Source organism: Malaclemys terrapin, chromosome 7, assembly GCF_027887155.1.
Source record: "Malaclemys terrapin pileata isolate rMalTer1 chromosome 7, rMalTer1.hap1, whole genome shotgun sequence".
In the NCBI taxonomy this organism is placed as follows: Eukaryota; Metazoa; Chordata; order Testudines; family Emydidae; genus Malaclemys; species Malaclemys terrapin.
In genome coordinates, this window is record NC_071511.1 from 55396537 (window position 1) to 55416463 (window position 19927).

At 45.0% G+C, this 19927-nt stretch overlaps 1 protein-coding gene across 2 annotated transcripts in view; it reads left to right on the forward strand.

The window, feature by feature from the left end:
* Positions 1–287: 287 nt before the first annotated feature.
* The window catches only part of ZSWIM8 (zinc finger SWIM-type containing 8), a 121200-nt gene continuing 101560 nt past the window's right edge, over positions 288–19927 (forward strand). For both annotated transcript variants that reach the window (XM_054033779.1, XM_054033780.1), the window contains exon 1: positions 288–1754. In XM_054033779.1, coding sequence (XP_053889754.1) covers positions 1577–1754 — 178 coding nt within the window. In that variant the 5' untranslated portion in view covers positions 288–1576. The remainder of the gene's footprint in view (positions 1755–19927) is intronic.

Consider the following 19927-nt stretch of genomic DNA (forward strand, 5'->3'; position numbering starts at 1 on the left):
CAGAATCAGAGGGGTAGCCGTGTTAGTCTGAATCTGTAAAAAGCAACAGAGGGTCCTGTGGCACCTTTGAGAGTAACAGAAGTATTGGGAGCATAAGCTTTCCTGGGTAAGAACCTCACATGTCTGGTGAGCACACCCTCTTCCTACAGGAACTACATATCCCAGTATGCACCCTGATGCCAGCCCGAGGTGTTGTCCTCCGGCCGGTGGGGACTGCCAGTCCCAGCATGCACGCGGGCCCCGTGGCATGCTGGGACTCGCGGTGTCCCGCGGGGCGGGCGGAAGCCGGAAGCGGCGCGGCGGAAGCGGGTCCCGGCTGGCGGGGGTCGGCAGGTGATACTGTGCGGCGCAGAGCCATCTTACCCGGCCGGGGAGAGGAGTCCGGCCGCTGCCTGCGCCAGGAGAGGAGTCGGGACCGGGCTGCGGGGGAGCCTTCGCGGGGAGCTGGGGCCATGGAGCGCTAGAGACCGGCACCCCGGAGCCGCGCGGTCCCAGCCCCGGGAGGCGGCGGCGGCAGCAGCTCCGCGTCCGTCAGCCGCTGGAGCGGCGCCCCCGCACTTGCCCGCCGGCCCCATGGAGCAGGAAACGCTGCCAGCGCTCTGGTAGCCACCCCCGGGACACAGATTCCTATTCCCCCTCGGGGCACCGATCCGGGGCATCGCTCCTCCTATCCAACATCTCCTGGGCAGCCCCCTCCCCGGGAACTGACCCCTGGGGCCACCGCGCCCCCCACCTCCTGGGCACTGACCACGGCTATCACTGCTTTCCTTCCTCCACCCCAGGGACCGACCCCAAGCGACACGGCTCCTTTCCTTCCCCGGACACCGAGTCCTGGGACACTGACCCGGGCACCGCTCCTCCCCAGAGCCCTCCAACCTTCCCCTGCCCAGGGCGCTGCTTTTCCCTTCGCTCTTCCTCCTACACCTGGGGCTGTTTCACCCGCGACGCGCCCCCTGCCTCCCAAGCAGTGCGTGAGGACCACCCCCCATCCCGACCCCTCACGAGAACAGGGGAGGTTTTACATCCATTCAAACACAGGAAGTGTCCCACCTCCAGCCCCCCACTACTTTTTTTTGTGACGGGGAGAAAGCAGATTTTTTTTTGTTGCACTTGTAGTGAGAGAAAAGCACAACCTCAGGGAGACCTGAATCTATAGTGAAACTTAAAAGAAACAAACAACCCCTTTTCCCCTATCAGACTCACCAGTCACTTGCAGCTGAAACCTTCAGACTTTCCTGTGTCTGTCAGACACACGCCTGTGTCACAGCTGGAAGCATCATTCAATGGACTAACCAAGTCCTAGGGTTTAAGTATGTTTTGTGGACATAAAACTTTTTAAACTTTTTAAAGAACTTGGTATCTTTGGGATTTTTACGAGTTTCCCTTATTTTATGTCACTTTCCTGATCTCCCCGCTTGAGACAGCTGTTGCTCTGTTTTTTCCCTGGTATTGTAGTATGGGGACCTGAGTGGAGCTGGACTTTTAATTATCGATAAAAGTTGTCCTGGAGTCACGTTCATCCATCTGTCTGAGTGATCAGGTCTGTCCCTTTCCTTCCTCGTGTCTATTGGATGTGATGGAACTCATGTTTGCGGAGTGGGAGGACGGGGAAAGGTTTTCGTTCGAAGACTCTGACCGCTTTGAGGAAGACTCCCTTTGTTCCTTCATCTCTGAGGCGGAGAGCCTTTGCCAGAACTGGAGAGGATGGAGGAAGCAATCGGCTGGACCCAATTCCCCCACTGTCAAAATGAAAGGTGAGAGCACTGAGTTTCACTGGGATGTTCTGGGAGTTTGAGTGAAACTTTTGGGCCACGTGGGGATGGGGAAACAGACATGTTGGAACCACCCAAGGCATGAGCCAAAATCAGTTTGCTAGTAGGGATAGCTTGTGAGTAGAGGTTGCACAAAATTGTGCTAGAAACTTGGATGCAATGATGGTTTCCTATTGGAGGAGATTGTTAGTGCAGGTTTTCTGTAGTGCTCTTCTGTCTCAGACCACATTTGCCAAAGCTGCTGTTGGAAATCTGGAGGGAAAAAAACAAAACCTATGTTGCAATAAGCGAGGTGCATACTTCAATGGAAATAATTAGTCACAGGTTCCCAGTTGTGTTTAACTGAATAAACTGCTACATAAAGATTCTTACCACAACAAATGCTATAATGAAGTTGTGTGTAGGCTTCCCCCCCCACCCAATGTACAGCAGTCCATTTTCATGTTCACTCTTCCGTATTTCACTTTATTCTTCTAGTGCCTATAGCAACTTTCAGCAGTAGCTGTTGAGCAGGCAGGTATAGAGATCTTATTGCAAGGAGTGACTGAACCAGTAGTGTCAGTTCTGCCCCAAGGTTGATTATATTCCTGCCCTACTGACAATTATCCCCGTCTGGCTGGAGAAAGCCTAATATACAGTACCAGCCTTCAGAAACTGATTTCCAAATAGTGGTAGCTGTTAACTTTTTGTCTGAGCTGACACATATTTGTATTAAACCATTTTATTGAACAATTGTATTAAATCACTTGTCTAAAGTGACTTTATCTCAGAACTCAGATACCGATCATACTGAATAGAGCCAGGCATAATGCTAGCAGAGCTAGTTCAACCTTGCTTACATAATGACCATTTCTCTTTGTCCTGTGTCCCTCCATAGCTCTGTCAATCCCCATTAATTCTGACCTGTGTGACCTCACCTGCTTTTCTATTACTGCACTCCCCACAGCTCTGCACCTCTATTCTGAGCTACAGCACTTGCTGCTTTTCCAAGCCTAGGGTCCTTCGTGAACAGAGAATGTTGTTTGTAATACATTGTGCTGAAATATGGTAGTTTTGTGATGTACACAAATGTCCTCTTGGCATTAGATTAGGACCAGAAAATGCGTTTTACTTTGAACCATCGTCTTCACATGACAGCCTAATTTTTCTCTGCTTAGTGAACTTGAACACTGGCACTAGTTCAGGATACTTAACCTCCTTTGTCTGTCTCTGCTGAGTGTCATGAGGCTATGAACAATGACTGGGAAGGAAAGGAGCTTGGAAATCTTGCTGAATGAGAGTGCAAGCTGGATGGTTTTTTGAGATGCTGCTGTCATGATACATTTTGGTTTCAGTACTGAACACTCCCAGGTAAAATGAATAAGGAATGGTAGCACCATGAAGTGTCTAGCAAAGCCATGTTATACTGATAGGTAGACACCAGAGCCCTGTTCAAAGCAGCATATAGACAACATGGCTCTTTTGTTTTTGTGTTTCACTTTAAACCCAGTTGCACACACTGGTGCACTGAAAGAGGAGGTGTTGTAGAGCTGAAAAAGTCCCAGTGCAGAGAGGAAAGTCCCCTCGAGTACTACAAAGATAGGGGTGTGAGACTGGTCCATGCAGGGTCAGGGGTCAGATTGCAGGCAGTGGTGTAGCCAGGTTCTAAGTGTTGGGGGAGCAAACATTGGGGGCGCCCCCCTTGGCTCCTCCTCTGGCCACGCCCCCCTTGGCTCCTCCCGTTTCCTCCCCTCCACCCCCAGATTAACCCCGGGGCCCAGCTCGGGATTCCTGCGGGCTTCCTGGGGGTGCAGATACCCCATCCCCCCGCGGTCCCAGGAGAATCTCTCCTGCCCAGCCTGCTCTGCCGGTGTCCCCCACCGGGCTGCGCTGCCCGGCCCCACCCGCAGGGTCCCGTCCCTCCTGCCGCGCCAGGGCCCCCCGTCCAGATAGCATGCCCTGCAGCCCTGGCCCCGGGGAGCCCCTCGCCTGGATCCCCCAGTGCAAGGCACCGGACCCCTGCCGCTCACCTTCCATCCTGGCCGCCTGTCCCCGGCCGATCCTGGCCCCGCGCCGCGGGCGGATCCCAGCTCCAGCTCGTGAGTTGTTGGCCAAGCCTCGCTCCATGGCGCATTAGCAAGGGGCGGGGAGCACTTGGCCGCCGAGCCCTGACCCGCTGCAGGAGGTGGCTGCGGCGATGTTGGGGCTGCGCTGAGCGTGGGGCGTGATGGCTGAGGAGCCGATCCCCTTCACGCGCCACTCCCCTGCCATGGATCCTCTGGCCGTGCTGCTCCCAGCGCCGGCCCGGCAGGCACCGCTTTTGGGAAATGTGCTGAGGGGAAGCGGCTGCTTTCCCTGCACCCCGCTAACTATGCTACTGATTGCAGGAGAAAAAAGGTGGAGGTACTTTTTCAAACTCCGCCCACAAAATAAGGCCTGCCCACGAGTCGCCAAAATGAGGCAGTGTTCACTATAGATTGTGCAGATGTTCAAGATACAATTGTGTGTGCTGCTAGGCTCTGTTGATTTCTGCTCCCCCTCAGTGGGGCTTGAATATTCATTCCCATGGACTCTTCTAGGATACATTGACATGGTTTCTTCTTAACTGAGTTAGAAATAAGTGGTGATATCTCCCAATTGTCATCCACTGGTGGCACCAAAATGAGAAGCCACTCAGTCAATTGTGCAGGTCTGTGATCCTCACTCTCCTTTCTAACATGAAAAATAAAATGGTTAAAATATATAAATTATCACTAAAGCCTTATTGAGAGGAATGGGGCAGTTCACACTTCTGAGAGTGATAGTTCCAGGCTTTCTGCAAGTTCACATAGAGAGCTGTACTGGTTATACTTGGTTCACATTTCTGAGGTTTTCTTTGCAACCATAACTACTAGAGATTTATCTTTTTCTTTTTAAATGGAAACTGATATTCTGGAGAACAAGATGGTAACGTCAGAGAGGTGCTAGTTCTGCATATGGTATGTACTGGCTGTTTCTAAGCAGTAGTCAAGGTTAATCTGTGAAATGTAAAACGTGCACTTTGTTTCACTTCATAAGCATAAACATAGAGGTACATCGTTTAAAGAAATGAAAAGCACACACAAGAACACAGCATAATTAGGGCAGTTGGTAGCAAATGTAGACTGGATTTTCCTGAGAGTTCCACTGAGTTACTGGAAACAGGGCTGTTAAATCCTTTTTATGCTCACTCAATCCACCTACCATGAGACTGATCATAGAAGTGTAGGGCTGGAACGGACCCTGGGAGGTCATCAAATCCAGCCCCCTGCACTGGGGTAGGACCAAGTGAACCTAGACCAGCCTTGGCAGGTGTTTGTTTAACTTGTTCTTAAAAACCTCCAATGATGGGATTCCACAACCTCCTTTAGACGCTTATTTCAGAGCTTAACTGAAAGTTTTTCCTAATATCCAATCTAAGTTTCCCTTGCTTCAGATTAAGCCCATTACTTTTTTTGTCCTACTTTTAGTGGACATGGAGAAGAATTAATCTCTGTCCTCTTTATGACAGCCCTTACCATATCTGAAGACTGTTATGAGGTCTCCCTCAGTCTTCTTTTCTACAGGCTAAACGTGCCTATTTTTAACCTTTCCTCACAGGTCAGGTTTTCTAAAGTTTTTATCATTTTTGTTGCTCTCCTCTGTACTCTCTCCAGTTTGTCTTATTGTGGCACCTACCCCAAACTGGACACAGTACTCCAGCTGAGGTCTCAGCGGCGCTGAGTAGAGTGGAACAGTTACCTTCTGTATCTTGCATACAACACTCCAGAATGAGATTAGCCTTTTTCATCACTGCATTACGTTGTTGGCTCATGTAACCCCCAGATCTTTTTCAACACTACTGCTGCCTAGCCTGCTAGTTCCCAATTGTATTTGTGCATTTGATTTTTGTTCTTCCAGAGCGAAGTATTTTGCACTTGTCTTTATTGAATTTCATCTCGTTGATTTCAGACCAATTCTCCAATTTGTCAAGGTCACTGTGAATTCTAATCCTGTCCTCTAAAGTGTTTGCAACCCCTTCCAGCTTGGTGTCATTTGCATATTTTATAAGTGTACTCTTTGCTCCATTATCCAAATCATTAATGAAAATATTGAATAACACTGGATCCTGGACAGATTCTGTCTGGAATTCTGCTAGATACGTACTCCCAGTTTGATAGTGAACCATTGATAACTACTCTTCGAGTACAGTTTTTCAGTCAGTTATGCACTCTATTATAGTGATTTAATCTAGACCACGTTTCCCTATTCTGATGGGTGGTTTGGAAGAATATTTGAACTTCTTCAGTGTGATTTAAGGACTGATATGTGTACTACTTTTTCAGCAATGTTTAAGTGTACTGAACACTCAGACATCAGAAATTTAGGATAATTGCACCTGCTAAACTCTCATCTCATTTTAATTGCTCAGTATGAGCCCCTTCTTGTCATACTTTCTCTGTATTTTGGGATGGCATTTTCAGCAAATTCACACAATATATTTTTGCTTTCTTTTCAGATGAGGAATCAATAATGTTAAGTAGGAATGCATTTTGTCCCCCATATGGGTACTAGTACTTGTTGAATCTACACTAGCACTCATTAATTTAGCTGAACTGGTAATAACTTAATTAGGGAATTTCAGGAAAACATTCCCACTGTAGTCAAAGCTTTTGAGAGCAACTAAAAATCCTTCCTAACTTGCTATTTAACAACTCTTGGCAATAGTATACATTTTACTTCAGAAGAATTGTTGATTTCATTACTTCAGTCCATTCAATTGCTTGTTCCTGCTTCTTAGACTCAGGTCATAAGGGGCTATCATGATCTTCTAGTCTGACTGCCACACTGCAGACCACAGAACCTTATCCACCCACTCCTGTATTAGACCCCTAACCTCTGGCTGAGTTAATGAAGTCTTCAAATCATGATTTAAACACTTGAAGTTACAGAGAATCCACCATTTACACTAGTTTAAACCTGAAAGTGATCCGTGCTCCATGCTGCAGAGGAAGGTGAAAACCCCCCAGGGTCTCTGCCAATCTGACCTGGGGGAAATTCCTTCCTGACCCCAAATATGGTGATCAGTTGTACTCTGAGTATATGGGCAAGACCTACCAGACAGACACCTGGGAAAGAATTCTCTGTCGTATCTCCGAGCCCTCCCCTTCTAGTGTCTCCATCTTACTCAGTGCGCTGAAAGTGAAGAAAGATACAGTCTTACACCTGATGTTTGGTAATTGCCTTTTTGCAGTATTGATCAGCAGCTTTCAAATTTACTAGTTGGACTGAGAAACCAGGCACCCAGTGAATTCAGCACTGTGAAGACTGGAAAAATAAGTTGAGCTAGCCAGCTTTCTACTGAACCATGTTATTAAATGACTTTTCCACCTTCCAGAAATTTATGGAATTTAGCAAACCAAGCCCCTGTAATGTTTCACAGCTCCACCCCTCCCGTATCATTTGATCCCATCCATTAGCCATTCAAGGACTGTGCCCAGCCTCCTTTCCTCTAAGCTTCAAGGCAATTTTTTATTTTCTAATAGGCATAACAAAGACCTCAGTGATCTCATCATTGACCTTTTAATTTGTTTAAAATAATTAATTTACATTTGAAACTAGATGCTAATATTTCTAGTATGAAAAATCTTTTCAAGCATATGATCATGTAAACACTTCCGTGGTAGATAAAACAGCTCAAAATCCAATTGCCTCCCCTGCACATATGCACACACAAATCCATTGTGTTGGGTTTTTCTGAAAAATGTTTTTCACGTTCCTGTCTTCCCACCCCCAATCTCTTCTGTCTCAAGTCTCTCAAGGACAGATGTTTACCAAACACTTCAGAAGGCTACCAGGAATACTGAAGAACTGTGAAGTATTGTATTCCCAATTCTTTTTGCTCAATTTGTATTTGTGCTTTCGCACCAGCTTCTCCTGAAAGTATAGTGACAACTCAAACCTGTGTAGTAATAAAACTATTCATATACAGGCAACTCATGTGAAGAAAAAGCTTACATTTGCTTTTACAGCAAACTTTAATAGTTATACAGTGTGTTCTGAAAGGCTAGAGCTTGTACAGAGAAATTGTGGCAGCAGGTGGTCATCTAGATAACATCCTCATTAGTTGCAGAAGGTTAGTAGCAGCAGGTTTAAATTAATAGGCACCAGGTTTAAAACAAACAAAAGGAAGTATTTCTTTACACAACACAGTCAACCCATGAAACTCTTTGCCAGAGGATGTTGTGAAGGCCAAAACTATAACAGGGTTCAAAAAAGAACTAGATGGGCAGGGATGGTGTCCCTAGCCTCTGTTTGCCAGAAGCTGGGAATGGGCGACAGGGGATGGATCACTTGATCATTACCTGTTCTGTTCATTCCCTCTGGGGTACTTGGCATTGGCCACTGTCGGAAGACTGGATACTGGGCTAGATGGACCTTTGGTCTGACCCAGTATGACCATTATTATGTTCTTATGGTAGGACTCCTTTGAAGAGGTTTAAATTATAGTATACTATGTCAGTTGGAAAAAAGCCTCTGCCAAACTACTGGGACCACCCACTGTGTTAAGTTTGGGGTGCCATGCTTTGAAAAATCAAACTGGAGCGAGACAGAGGAGAGCATCTAGAACAGAGGTGGGCAAACTATGGCCTGCAGGCCACATCCAGCCCGCAGGACCTTCCTGTCCGGCCCCTGAGTCTAGCCCCCCGCTCCTCCCCTGCTGTTCCTCCTCCCCCGCAGCCTCAGCTCACTCCGCTGCCGGTGCAATGCTCTGGGCGGCAGGGCTGTGAGCTCCTGGGGCAGCGCAGCTGCAGAGCCGGGACCTGACCTGGTGCTCTGTGCTGCCGGTGGTGTGACTGGCTCCAGTCGGGTGGCGCGGCTGCCTATCCTGGTGCTCTGGGCGGCACGGCTGTAGCACCGCCAGCCACCAGTGCTCCAGGCAGCACGGTAAGGGAGCGGGGGGTTGGATAGAGGGCAGGGGATTTGGGGGTGGTGGTCAGGGGCCAGAGGTATGGATAGGGGTTGGGGTGGTCCTCATGCCAAAAAGTTTGTCTGCCCCTGATCTAGAACACTAGAAGGTTTGGCAGAGAGACCTGAGGAAAGGCTGAGGGCATGATCGGTTTTGAGAGAAGACTCAGTGATAGAACAGTGTCTAAATTTGTAAAATGTGATGTAAAGAGGACAGTGGCTAAGGGTATGTCTTCACTAGCAACGTTAAAGTACTGCCACGGCTGCGCTTTAATGTGGCTGTGTAGTCGCGGCACCAGCGCTGGGAGAGAACTTTCTGTTTAAAAAAAAAAAAAAAAACCACCCACCCCAATGATGGGAGTGTAGTGGCAGTTAATAAGGAGAGAGAGAATTAATGGGATCCAGAGAGCAACAGCCCCTCATTCTGTGCTGTCCCTTATGTTTTACTGCTCTCCACACTCGAGAGGTCTATGGAGATATCTGAGGTATTGTCTCTGTGGTGTATTATATACAGATGTAGAAGAACTTGGGGGTGGTGATATTTAAAATGTGCACTGCGTAGCCTGCTTCTGTGGTGCAGCTTTTACTAGTGTGTTGCATGACCTGAACTTAATTCCTCTAGTTTGTTTGTGTTGTGGGAAGAGGGGTTTTTGCAAATATAACCCAGTCTTTATGCATATAGAACAGACAGATACAACACATCTGCTCATCATGTCTGAAATGGTTAAACGAATCTGCCCACATAGAACTGCAAATATTATAGTGCATTACTGCTCCCAAATATATTAACAAAGCAACTATTAAAAACCTGGTGGCCGGCGTGTAAAAGCCACATATAAACACTCAGCGAAAGTTTCCTGTAGAGAAGTAAAGTAAACCCTTTAAAAACTAGAGAAAATACCACAAAAACGCATGATCTGATGAGAGATCAGATACTGCTGAAAATAGGTCTGCTCACATGGTGATGTTGGGGGAGGACTCAGATGCTAGCAGTACGTAGACTTTTCTAGACCATTGTTTCTCAAAAAACGGTCCATGGACTGGCGCCAGTCCCTGAGATCTCCCTGACACAGTTTAGGAAGGCAGCAGGCCGGTCCCTGGTATAAAAAAAAGTTAAGAAACACAGCTCTAGACTATCAGTCAACCCAGGGAATGTTGTTTCACCTGTTTTGTGGTGGATATTGCAGGTGTCAGTGACTCTTTAAATAGCAGCAGGGTAAACTAAAGTTAATTAGGAAACAGTTCGTGGATTATTAGAATAATTGGGGCTATGGAATTAGCTTCATGGGGAGGTTATGGAATCACCAGCACTGGGGAGACTATAAGCGAGGCATTAGGTACTATTTTGTCAGGATTGGTTTTGTAGTGTGCCTAGCACTGTGGGGCTTGGTTTATGACTAGGTCCCCTAGGCACTACGGTAACACCACTGGTACTGCAATTACTGTAATAATAATCTTCAGTGCAGAAATGTGGGCCACAGAAGCAACACAGAGTTCTTTCCCAAACTCAACATTTTGCTTTTGTGATTCAGGTGGTACCCAGCGATATCTCCATCTTTTAGGAGTCTTTTCCTATTAGGTGAATAGCTACCTAAAGCATATGCCTGCCTCTTCACCTTCATTATATTCCCCACCCCCTTTAGAAGCCCAAAGTAATTATTTCCAGGCTCCCTTGAGACCATTTAGTGTGTGTGTGTGTGTGTGTCCCCGTCCCCCTCCCCCAAGAACGAGATCATAAAAAGTTACTGGGGAGAAGTTTGATTTTTTTTGTTTTTTACTAACTACCATTGGGCTGGACATTGGAAAAACTCAGATATAACCCTCCCCCTAAAATTACACATTGCGATTCCCTTTCTTTCACTAGTGTCTTATGGGTTTTTGTCTTTGCCTTGGTTTGGAATTTCTCTCACCTTTTTATTCATAGGTCTTCCTGGATTCCCTTTTAGTACTTAATATCTATCCTCACCAACACGCCTTGTAGAGACCCTCCGATTGCTAGAGGATTGGAGATCACAGATGAGTTTCCAAAAGAATTATGGTAATCACGCCTTTCCTTCTAGGGACTGAGTGCAAGGCTGTTTTACCCCAGGGGATGAGGATCTGTGTTTGGTCCTAAACTCTGATTTGCTGCTAAGCCCCCTTCTATTTTCTTCCCTTCCCTTTCTACCTTCTCTGTTTGTCCTTATACTTATTTAACCTGTGCTCCTGCTCATAGCTCATTTCCCAGTGGTAACAGCAGAAGTGGCATTATCTTTGTCAGTTTCATTCTGCTGGGCCACTGGTATGATCTGGTGCTGTGGGCATGGAGAGCAAGGAGAGACTAATTATATTGCTATCACAGCCACAGCTAGGCCGGCTCCTGCCCAGAGTTCTGCCCCCAGTGCATCCCTGGATCACCAGTTAGAATAGCAGTGTGGAACTAAGAAAGAGCTGCTGCTGCTCTGATGGTTACAAATATAGGTATGGGGAACATGTAATTCCTCCCTCCATTAAAACTGTGAGGTGTGGTAAAACCATGAGCTTTGCTGCAGTGAGAAGAGCTTCTACTATGTAAGAGTATCCCAGGTGATTTTATTGAATCTCAACTTCTAGATTTGCTAAGCCTGTTCTCAAAACAGCTAACCTTTCTAAAATGAAGATGAATATTTTCAACTCTCTCAGCTGATCGTTAGTGATGTTACATATATATTGTTCTGTCCCCAAAAGCAGCTATTTGGCTCCTTAAAATTTCCAGACTTGGTTCATCTCCAAAATGGTTTAGTGGATTCATGAGACTAAACTGGCAATAGTCCAAGTTATACAGATCTGTGCTCTGTATTTGCACTGTCTCTGGTTCAAATGTGGTGAATGTAATCTGCTTCAAGAGCCAGTGGTCAAATGCAACATACTGTGACAATTTATAACTTGGGAACTCCAGTTCAGTTTGAAGAAGAGCAACAAAACCAGAAGATGATGTTACATAAACTATTTATAGGGAAACTTTACTCTTTTTATGTTTTTCATGGAAGCTATGCCTCCCAGAATGCTTTAGTTAAACAGAGGCATTAGGAGGGCATAAACAAGGGAGGTTTTCAGGTGAGATTTGAGAAGTAAAGCCTGTTCCACTTACCAGGTAGCTACAGAAAAGGCTTTCATGTCAGTAGTGGCAAGACTGAGGAGGGACATGAAGCTTTGCATTACTTCACTGAGAAAAATAGTTAGTGTGTGGATTACTTTGTTCTTTGTAAGGTGTGGTGTAATAACCATATTGTAGTATGTCAGGCCTTGCTCTGCTTCCACAGTAGTTACCTTAATGTGTCAGCAAATGCATGCTCAGTATAATGACTTAAATATTCAAAGTATTTCTTCCTGAAATACTGAAATGCCATATGAAAACAGCTATTCGGTATAACTGAGATGAGGCATATGGGCTGCTATGATGTCTAGGTTTTCTTTTTAAAAATATATGTATAATTAAGGGTTACTGTATAGGATATTCATGAAAACTGAGATGCCCTGACATGTTTTCATATGTGCTCAGAGTTGAAGGCAGTCCTAATGGCTCACAGTAGGTTGTTGGCATGGATGTCATGTAATGCTACTGATTAGTCTCTAGTCCAGGGGTCGGCAACCTTTCAGAAGTGGTGTGCCGAGTCTTCATTTATTCACTCTAATTTAAAAAAAGAACAGGAGTACTTGTGGCACCTTAGAGACTAACAAATTTATTAGAGCATAAGCTTTTGTGGGCTACAGCCCACTTCTTCGGATGAAGAATGAAACTCTAATTTAAGGTTTCGCGTGCCAGTCGTACATTTTAACATTTTTAGAAGGTCTCTTTCTATAAGTCTATAATCTATAACTAAACTATTGTTGTGTGTAAAGTAAATAAGGTTTTAAAAATGTTTAAGAAGCTTAATTTAAAGTTAAATTAAAATGCAGAGCCCCCGGACTGGTGGCCAGGACCTGGGCAATGTGAATGCCAATGAAAATCAGCTCGCGTGCCGCCTTCGGCACACGTGCCATAGGTTGCCTACACCTGCTCTAGTCCATACTAGGTTTTTTGATTGTTTCTGGGTGCTGGATGATAGTATTTTTACTAGTTTGCTGTGGAAAAAGATACACACAAGCTCTGGAATACACACCTAAATATAAGTAAAACTGCCTTCACTAAATAAGGACACTCCACCAGAGAGCTCGCTCGCATTATGGAACCTGCTTCAGGGCGGGTGGGGACGGGACCCACTAACTGCTCACCCCTAGTTGTCCCTGACCACCTCACACTGGAACCCATATGGGGTATCACAAAACAATTACGACTCATACTTGAGGAAGACTGCATCCTGAAATAAATCTTTCCCATACTCCCTCGTCTGGCCTTCAAACAACCCCCGAACCTCTCCAAGCTCATCATCAGAAGCAAGCTCCCCACAGACCAGTACCCATCAACTCAAAGCAGCACCAGACCCTGCCAGAATAACAGATTCAAAACCTGCGGACGTATCTCCACTGCTACAATGATCAACACCTTCCACAATGCACCTTTCAAGATCCATGGGTCCTACACGTGCCTATCACAACATGGGGTGTACCTCATCCTGTGCACTAAATGTCCCAACAACAGCAGCTATGTGGGTGAAATCAGGCAATCACTATGCTCTCAAATGAACTTGCACAGGAAAATGATAAAAGGCAAAAACACCCCATCACCTGTGACTGAACACTTTTCACAAAGCCATTGCTCAATATCTGACCTCTTACTCCTGGTCCTCAAAGGAAACCTGCACAACACTTTCAAAAGGCAGGCCTCAGAGCTTAAATTCATAACTCTGCTGGACACTAAAAACTATGGATTTAGCAGAGACACTCTTTTTAGGGCTCATCACAGCAATGTGCAACAAACCCTGTTGTCTGCTAACCTTTAATTGCCCTCTTCATTTTAAGTGGTCTCCTACGGCATGTGTGAAACCCCTACGCTAAACAGTTTGTCCCGCCTTGTATTTAGCTCTGGTTACTTTCTCCAGATCAGACAAAGAGCTCTGTAAAGCTTGTCCCTTCCACCAACAGAAGTTGGTCCAATAAAAGATATTACCTCACCTATGCTGTCTCTTTCATATCCTGGGACCAACACAGCTACAACAGTGCTACAAACAGGAAAAAAAGATAATCAAACAAGCAAAATGTTAAAAAGAATTATGAAGCCACTGGAAGACTTGCAGCAAAATTGAAGAAATGAGAAAAGTGCACAGGAAGGATCAATGAGTGCTCCCCAGGACCATTGTGCAAATGACACCTGGGTATTCCTGGGAGATCTGGGAAGGCTACTACCTGAGCTGATCATGGTGAGACACGTTATTGCTCCATAGTTCGTATTGAAGCTAGCTTTCCATTATAAGCTTGATTATTCTTGTACTTGGACACACACATACTTTTGCTCATTTGTTTCATATTGTAAATATGACATTTCATGGTGTCTTATCAAAGGGTGGGTATTTTTATGAAGACTTGGAGAAATCGTACAACTATCTTGGATTTCAAAATTTCCACTGTTAACTTAGTTCAAAGGTTTTGTGAGGCTTTTTTGTCTCTCCATAGCTCAGAAGTAGCCTATCCTAACAGTCAAAACTGATTAATCTTTTGGTGCTTGAAGTGTAGGAATGTCTTTTAGTATGATTTCAAGGGTTATTATAATAATTAAAGATTTACAACTCATTTCACACAAATACTGAAATCTGTTTAAGCCTAAAATCCAATTATAAAAGTTACTTAAACTGTTCGTCATGGTAAAAAAGCAAATGTTGCAATTTTAGTTGAAACCACCTTAACCCATTCATCCCTTTCCAACCCCCCCCCACCCCAAAGTTAATGGCACACATCTTATCAAATAGATTAGATTCAATAGTCTTTCCTTTGAATGCATTGATCTTTAACATTTTTAAAGAGGAATATACACAGAATATTGATACAATTATTATCGAAATGGTAGTGGGTCTTGTTTTGATAAAACATGTTCTACATAATCTAACTTATCTCTTGTGAAGCGCTGTGCTCTGGAGGAATGGGCAGCAGTCAAGAGGCCCTGGTTCTCGCCAGGACTTGTGTGGCCTTGGATGAGTCGCTTTTTTCTCAGTTTCCTGAACCGTAAAATAGCCATACTTATTTATCCACCTCACATATGTTTTGTGAGGCTTAATTAGCTAATGATTGTATAGCTCTTAACACACAGTACTAAAAATGTGAAGTATCACTACTTTTTCTGTCCTCTCTAAGTACACTTTTCTATAGAGCAGGGATGGGCAAACTTTTTGGCCCAAGGGCCACATCTGGGTATAGAAATTGTATGGCAGGCCATGAATGCTCATGAAATTGGGGGTTGGGGTGCGGGAGGGGTTGAGGGCTCCAGCTGGGGGTGCAGGCTCTGGGTTGGGGCCAGAAATTAGGAGTTTGGGAGGAGGAGGGCTCTGGGCTGGGGCAGGGGGTTGGGGTGTGGAGAGTGAGAGCTCTGGCTGGTTGTATGGACTCTGGGGTGGGGGTGCAGGAGGGTGCTCCGGGCTGGGACCAAAGTGTTCAGAGGGCAGGAGGGGGATCAGGTCTGGGGCAGGGGTGCAGGGTCCGGGTAGCGCTTACCTCAAGCAGCTCCCAGAAGCAGCGGCATGTCCCCCCTCTGGCTCCTACATGGAGGTGCGGCCAGGCGGCTTTGCATGCTGCCCTGTCCGCAGGTGCTGCCCCTGCAGCTCCCATTGGCCGCGGTTCCCGGCCAATGGGAGCTGCGGGGGCACTGTGCAGAGCCCCTTGGCTGCCCCTACATGTAGGAGCTGGAGGGGGGACATGCCACTGCTTCTGGGAGCCGCGCAGAGCAGGGCAAGCTCCCAACTGCGCTCCCGGTCTGGAGCTCGAGGGCCGGATTAAAACATCTGGAGGGCCGGATGTGGCCCCTGCGCTGTAGTTTGCCCACCCCTGCTATAAAGCATTAGGACATTCTGCAGAAGTAAACTGCTTGTTTGAACTTACAGAGACATCCCAGCAACTTTATCTTGGCTTTTAGATGACTGCAGGAAAAAAAATTCAAACAAGAACAACATTTTGTAATCAATTAATTTTAAAGCATAAGCACTATTTTGGCAAAGCTGTCAGCTGATTTCTTTATATCTTCCAAAAGCCTGAAGTTGCTGAATAGATTCAGTACCCTGGGGAGTTTCTAAATTCTCCAGGTCACAGGAAATTAGGAGGACCCATTAATTCTATCAGCTGGTTAAAATTTAGGAGATGTGAAAGGAAATTGACTCATCTGAGCCAATGAAGTACTTGCATTTAAAATTAAGTGCTTACGATTTTCACTGGCTCAGCCAGGAGGTGGTTTCCTATTACTGCCCAAAAACTTGGCTGCGCTTTAAGCCAGTTTATCTGGCTATCAGCCACTGGAATTTTAAGACATGAAGCAAACGTAGATTCAAAAATTAAGGCAGTGTCCAGTTACGCTCCAAGGAAAAGTGTGGTAGAAAACTTTGTGAATGACAGTTTCCCAACCTATAGCTGTTGGGAGCCAGGTGCACTTGAAAATATCCAAGATCCAAAACTGGAAGTGAGGGATGGGTAGAATAGCAGAGACATCTGCTTGTAGCAGCCATGAGCCTCTGGGGTAGGATAGAGAACACGGACAGAGAGAATGTGCTTCTCCCTGGTAGCACGCTTGCCATAGAAGATGGAGCCTCAACTACGATCTAGGGACAGGACCTTAAAGTGGAATTCCAGCCTCTTTCCCAGTTGAAGTGGGTAGGGGATCTGGACATTACTTCTAGATGGTCCAATATCTTGTATCATTCTTTTGTTTGGGTTTAGTTCTCTATCAGGTGTCTGGTAAAGTTTCCCAGCCCCTCTTTGTAAGTGACTGGGGGGAAATGGAGAAATTAAGGGAATAACATAAGAACGAAATAACATGGGATTTTTGGAAGAAGAAATGGTATAAGGGAAGCGTTGGATGCCACAATGCAGGGGGAGAGAGAACTGGAGAGAGAAGTTAAAAAAAAAAAAAAAAAAAAAAAAAAAAAAAGTCACACTGATAAGAATGTAGCAATGTCATGATCTACTATAGACTATAAAGTAAAATGAAGGCTGTAAGGAGATGATGTAACAAAAGGAACCTTATCCAGAATTTCCAAGTGTATGTAATGAGAATCTCAATGACATAGTCCATTCATCCTGCATGACTTCCAGATGGAAAAGATGGAAAACAAGAATTGGGTGGGGAAAAACTGGAGGCACAAGTTCTTGCTCCATCTCCTGTGCAGTGATATGCAATATTGAAACTCCTTCTGCATTTATCATGGCCGTGCCCCTTCTTTCAGAAATCTTCGTAAGAGATACATAGTGCACTAGTGGAATTGCAAGGACTAAAAGGGCTAGTGTTCCAGAATCTAATTTATTGCGGTTGTTACTTGACTTCCCACTAATAAATTACTATAAAGAGTTAATTGTGACTCTGTCTGCTACACTTGTGATTTTTGGGGGTAGGCATGTCTTCACAGTTGGAGATCTAGCCAAGGAATGGAAAAAGTGAGACAGCCTTAACAGTAAATATAGCCAACTTACCATCTTGGCCTCTTTAAATATATTAATGAAAACAATACCAGCATGTGGCCAAACCATTCTCACTGGCATCTTGTCAATTTGTATGAGAGAACCAGACTCTTCCTTGAAGTAAATATGCTAAGGAAAATTTTGCTGAATCTGTGAATACTGAGTGTGACTTTATGGAATCTTCACGCTTTATTTTTTCCATATGTTGGACTTACTGTTCTCAGTAATGTGTGTTTTCTATTAAGTGATGGCTACCAAGTAGACTAACTCTTCCATCGTCTAATTTTCTTCTTACCTAAAGAAAATCACCTTTATGATTGGTATTGGGACGTGTTTGGACTAGGCAACATTCTGAATAGTCTTACCCCTAATTTACAGAATTTCATCTGGTTCATCCCCTGGAGGCCAGTGCAAGGGGGGGTTAGATTTTTCTAGTGCTTTCTCCAGACTAGTTTAAATATGCCAAGTGATATTTCTCCTCTCTTGGGGTACTATTCCACTATCTCACCTAAATCTCGCTCTTTTTTGAGTGTCTTCTGCATATTATCACTCATGGGATGCTCTGACTGGTACAGCCTGAGCAGTAGAACTCAGGCTTCAATGCCTTCCTTACCCTTTCCCTTAGTAAATGTCAAATGTTTCTGGGCCAAGGTATAAAAGGGGATGGTATTCCAGCTGCCTAATTTCCTTCCAACCATGAGTGGCTGAACGAAAGTGGAACAGTTCTGGAATACTGCCAGACTGCACAATTACTAGTTAGTTTAGTTAGTTATAATTTTAGATTTAACTTAGAAAAGTCTTTAGTGCCAAGATGGCATAACCGAAGACAAAAAAGCCCAGATTTAAGAGATGCATTTCATGTCCAGCTGTGTTTCTGGTGTCCGATACACATGCAAGATGTTTATCGTGTTTGAGTGAAGGGCATTTCCCTTCAAAATGTTTGCTTTGCTTGACCTTCATGACGTGAGCGAAGAAGGAAAGACAGAAGAGGCTTCAGGCCATCTTACTCCAAAAAGCTCTGTCAGCACAGTTGACTGGAACTGAGAGACAGCAAACCTCCAACAAGTCTCAGAGACTGCCATAGTCTGAGCAAGTATGTAGGAAGGAAAAGTAAATCTGCATCTTTGGCACCGAGTACTAAGGAATCTGTTAGAGGAAAGAATCCAAAGATCAAGACTATTGCATACATACAGTACCTAGTGTTATCAGACTGTCTCTAGGGCCAATCCACAAGAGAAGAACAAGGCTATTATAATGACTGCAAAGGACTCCATCCTTGTTGTTGTCGGCCTCCTTGTTAGGGGGCAATCTATGCCCACCAAGTCTGAGTGTATTTAAAGAACCTGGCCCCAGTAAGGAGACTCCGTCTAAAATCGGGAGACACTTCAGATCTGATTGTTTTGGACACAGAAGAGCTGGATCAAAAAGAGAAGATGAAACAACCTGTTATGTAGGCTGAGGATACGACTCCAAATACTGAGGATCCAAGAACCTGGTACTGCTATGGATGAAGGTTGTGATGCTGACATGCCAATGCCAGCACATGCCAGTCTCGGGACAATTCACTTGTATGTGAATATTAAAGAAGTGTTAAGTGTTAGTATAGGTTCAAACTAATTCACTCCTATGCTAATGGAGGTAAGTGACCAACCCTTTGGGGTTGGTAACCTGAAATGGTGTGATTTTTGGTTTATGTAACCATTATCACTAAGTCCAGTTTGTCAGGGTGGTAAGACATGCTGGAGAGTCTTAAGGGTACTGTCTGTGACTCAGTGGTAAAACTAATATAGTGATCCAGGAGTTCACATTTGTTGTTGGCATGGTGAAATCAAATTATAAACTGTACCACCAGTTTTGGGTGTCTGCCCTGTTTTCTGACGGTCTGATCGGAGATTGGCACTTACAGTTCAGAGCCACTCCAGACAGCAGGACAATGGTTACGGCACAGATTCGTCGATTGGCTCTGCATCTGCCTTGGTTGCTAGTGAATGCACGTGTGTCACTGGAACAGAAACCTGAGATTTTACTGGCACCAATTCAAATAGATAGTCCTCCAGAGAAGTGGAGGAGGATAGATTAGGTTAGAATATTTCTTGTAATTCTACCACCAAAGACTCCTTTTGGATCTCCAGAAAAAAGGTTTATCTCCATATCCTTCATTCAGCATAGAAGGTTACTATCTCCAGTTCCCTCTGAACCAAGAATGGGTCTAGATCAGAAAATGAATCTAAAGAAGAAATCTTATAAGCAGACTTGGTTACTTGTTCTGTATCTGTATGGTCAAAGGTATTTTCAGTTGGACCAGCGTGTGGAGTTTTGGCTGGAGCAGCAATCCCCTGCTTGGTTTAGGATGTTTTATTGGTTTTCTGTACCTCATCAGGAAATTCCAATGTATATTAATACACCTTTGCTGACTTGGTACCATGAAGGGATTCAAGCTTTGGATCCAAAGGAGTTGGATCCAGTGGTCCATCAAAGTCCTACTAGATCTTCTACATTTGTAACAGATGTTTGTCAGAGGAAGAATAAGTAATGAAGATTCAAGAGTCAGATCCAGACTTGAGGGACTTTACTTCTCCAAATGAAAGGCTAGGGGTTTGGCTTCATCATCTTCATATGGTGCAATGCTCTTCTGTCAACTAGTGAGTCAGAATTCA